The sequence below is a fragment of the Apaloderma vittatum genome, unplaced genomic scaffold (assembly GCF_000703405.1).
Source record: "Apaloderma vittatum isolate BGI_N311 unplaced genomic scaffold, ASM70340v1 scaffold24995, whole genome shotgun sequence".
NCBI lineage: Eukaryota > Metazoa > Chordata > Aves > Trogoniformes > Trogonidae > Apaloderma > Apaloderma vittatum.
Genome location: NW_009715773.1, coordinates 1 through 3,118, shown reverse-complemented (window position 1 = coordinate 3,118; position 3,118 = coordinate 1). Strand labels below are relative to the sequence as shown.

Here is a 3,118-nt window from a genome sequence, read left to right as displayed (position 1 = left end):
CCCGCCCACCCCTGCACTGTCACAGCCCCAAACGCTCACAGCTCTCCCTTTGCCTGCAGGGCCACCAGGCAAAGCCGAGTTTAGGAGACGGCTGTGCCAATGCCACCGGAGGAGGTGGCCGTGGGGACACTTACACGTCCACCCCGGTGGAGTGGAGGGAGCTGTGCCAGTTCACAGGTAGGAACTCCACCCGGCCGATCTGCTGCTGCTCCTGGGCCTTCCTGAAGTGCGCTTGCAGCATGCTCAGGGACACGTTCCTGAAGTCATTCACTGGGAAGAGAGTAGGAACTGTTACTCACATTCCCCAGGGCAAGGCTGCTGCTTAATAAGATCAAAGAAAATCCCACCACGGTCTTCAGTCTGCTGGTGCTACCCGTCAGGCTTCCAGGCAGAGATCGCCCCTCCTGCAGAACCGAAGCACTCCCGGCAAACAGTAACAACAGGTCAGGCCAGAGTTACTCGGCCGAGTACCTGTCCCCAGTGGGTGCTCAGAGGAGCCCAGTGATACTTCTCACACACTCTCCTAAACTCCAGGCGCCTGCAGCCTGGGGATTTTCTGAGCCAGCAAGTGTCCCTGGTTTTGGTCGCAAATCTCTCCAGAAGCTGCGGGACGGGGCGTTGCCTGTCAGCCTTCACCCAGCGAGATGAACCCGTCGCAATAGACTGAGCAGGTTACTAATGAGTGCAGCAGGTTTAGGCAGTTCCTTGGAAAACCTGCATCCAATTGGGGAAACTGGCTATTTTGAGCAGGAGAGTGACGAGAACTGGTTGCCCAAAACCATTCCAGATGGCAAGATTTAATCGGTTAGGGAGCTCTGCATTCACACTCCCCGCCTCAGTCAGCAAATTCGACCGCGTGGCCTGCCGACCCAAGCGTCGGGATGGTTTGAATGCCCTCCGACAGCGTTTCCCATTGTCCACACACATTGGGGTTTACTGGCTCTGCTAAAATCAGCGCACGGGCAGGGCAGCCTGGCCGGGCTCCACACCTACCGCACTGCACAATGCTCCTGAAGCGAATGTCACACGCGGGGCCGATCCCGTGCACCACGAACACCAGGTGGTCGATCTGCAGCGGCTCTCCTGCGGAGGGAAGGAGAGCTCAGAGCACAGGACATCTTTTCATGGGGAACCACGTGCTCTGCAGGAGAGCGGAGCCTCGAGCAGGTTAAAAACCCTTCAGTTTAATGCCTGGGGTCTGTGCCTAAAGAAGAGCCACTTGTTCTCTGCTTCCCACACGTGTCACGTTGCACACGGACTTTACTGAGGGCACTGAGGCATGGAAAATGAAGGGCTTAGATAGGAGGAACTGCCTGTCCTCGCTGTAGGGACACATCCTGACCAGCCTTCTTCTAAAAGGATCACGAAGCTTCTGTCTTTTGGAGGAAGCGGGTTGGAACTCAGACCCTCTAGCTTTGGGGGGCTGGAAGGGAGGGATGAGCGAGCTCACCGTTGGGGATCTCAGCAGCGATGTTTTCTACTCCTCTCTTGACAGTCCGAGGCCGACCTTGCTCTGTGGGAGTTGAGCCCCAGTCATCAGAGGTGGCAACCGGGTGGTAGTGCACCATCAGCTTGTAAACAAGAAGAGCCTGTCATTAAGCTGCGCTGTGTACTGCGGGGGAGAGGAGCAACTTCGCTGCCACAGCTGGTAGGTGACCCAGGGTGGTACCAGAGCATGACTTTAACTGTGCTGGTACGAGCCCTTTGCACACAGAGAGCGAAAGGTGCGTTGAAAATGAGCGTGACAGCGTGAAGCCAGCTCTCTGCTGGCACTGCCCTCTGCTCTGGCACAGGCAGGTGAGGCGAATGCTGCTTGGACAGAACTGATTTCTCAGCAGACGTTAAAAGAAACAGCAGAAAGCCAGAGCAGAAAGACAGGTGCTGGAGAGAACTGAGGGGATGTCCTGGCTGGCCAGCACTAAGACCCCCAGGCCCTCCTCACCTTTGGGTTGTGCAAGACAATGATTTCCCTGCTGGGGGACTCCAGTTTCTTCTTCCACTCATCTGTGGTCACAGCAATCCTGTAAGCTTCCTAAGGAAAGAACACCCCTGGTGAGTCAGCTGAAGGTTATTTCCATGAATATTCAACCACTTGGGATGTTCCCCACCCATTCTATGGTTTATCCTATCAATACACTTCGTGAGAGAGGCAGAGAAATCAGCCAAGTCAAGCTGGAAGAGCAGTGGGGTCATCTGAGAACCACCCTCTAGAGAGTTTCCAAGAAGTCCCCACTGTAATAGCAGCAGCAGACTTCCATCGACTTAGAACTGGATTTTTTGTTACTACTCTTTCGGGTTTGTGTCCTCAGGCACAACTGAGGTGCCAGTTGTCCCATGGGGAGTTTGGGACATCAGGGCCAGAATTTGACAATGAGAAGCCAAGATGCTTCTCGGCGAGGTGGATGCTGCCGGGAAACACGTGTTTACCTCCAGTTCCTCACTGAAGGTCTCCGAGTAGGGAATGTACTTGTTGTCCTTGTCTCCCTTGTAGAACCAGGTGCAGCGACGCACTTCTGACACCTCCTCCTCCCAGTACACCGCGACGCGCTGCCTCTTCTTCAGGTACACGTCGTACCTACCCCCCGACGTCGGGACAACCAGGTCTTCCTTGTCTCCCCCTGCAGGAACCAAGGCCTAAAATGAATGGCGAGAGGACCAGGAAGGCACGCTACCCGGCGGCTGTGCGCCACGCCAGGACAGAGGGATGGAACTGGAGCATCTGCTGCGGGCAGCACACACGGCTGCGTACGAGCAACAGCAGCAGACACCGACCTTCTCCGTACCCAAGCACGGGGAATGGCGTCAGCGGGTGTCCCGCGAGAGATGCCCCGAGTCTGAATCCCACCAGAGGCAGAAGGTAGGATGAAGGCATTAAGCTACAACCATCTTCCTCTCTAGTTCAGGCCCAGGCTTACGTGGGCAAATCCTGCCTCACTTAGATGGTGAAACGTGAAGCCGTGGCCGCGGGAAGCGTGGAGGTCTCTAAGCCCTTCTCCTTTAAAAGGGAGAACCCCACACAGACCCCAGTAGGGACTGGCTGCAAATTCTGTTAATTCTGCTGCCTTTTGGCTCTGCCTGCCAGGCTTTGCCTCCCGCCCCCACCCGCGGGGGCGGGGGG

The 3,118-nt window shown here is 56.2% G+C and overlaps 1 protein-coding gene across 1 annotated transcript; it reads right to left on the bottom strand.

Moving 5' to 3' along the window:
* Window positions 1-134: 134 nt before the first annotated feature.
* LOC104273845 (phospholipase DDHD2-like) lies at window positions 135-2,618 on the bottom strand (the record flags this gene model as incomplete). The annotated part of the gene is made up of 5 exons (XM_009869297.1): window positions 135-270; window positions 994-1,083; window positions 1,451-1,571; window positions 1,943-2,032; window positions 2,428-2,618. Coding segments are annotated over 5 exons (628 nt in total), but the record flags the coding sequence as incomplete, so codon positions are not given.
* Window positions 2,619-3,118: the final 500 nt, after the last annotated feature.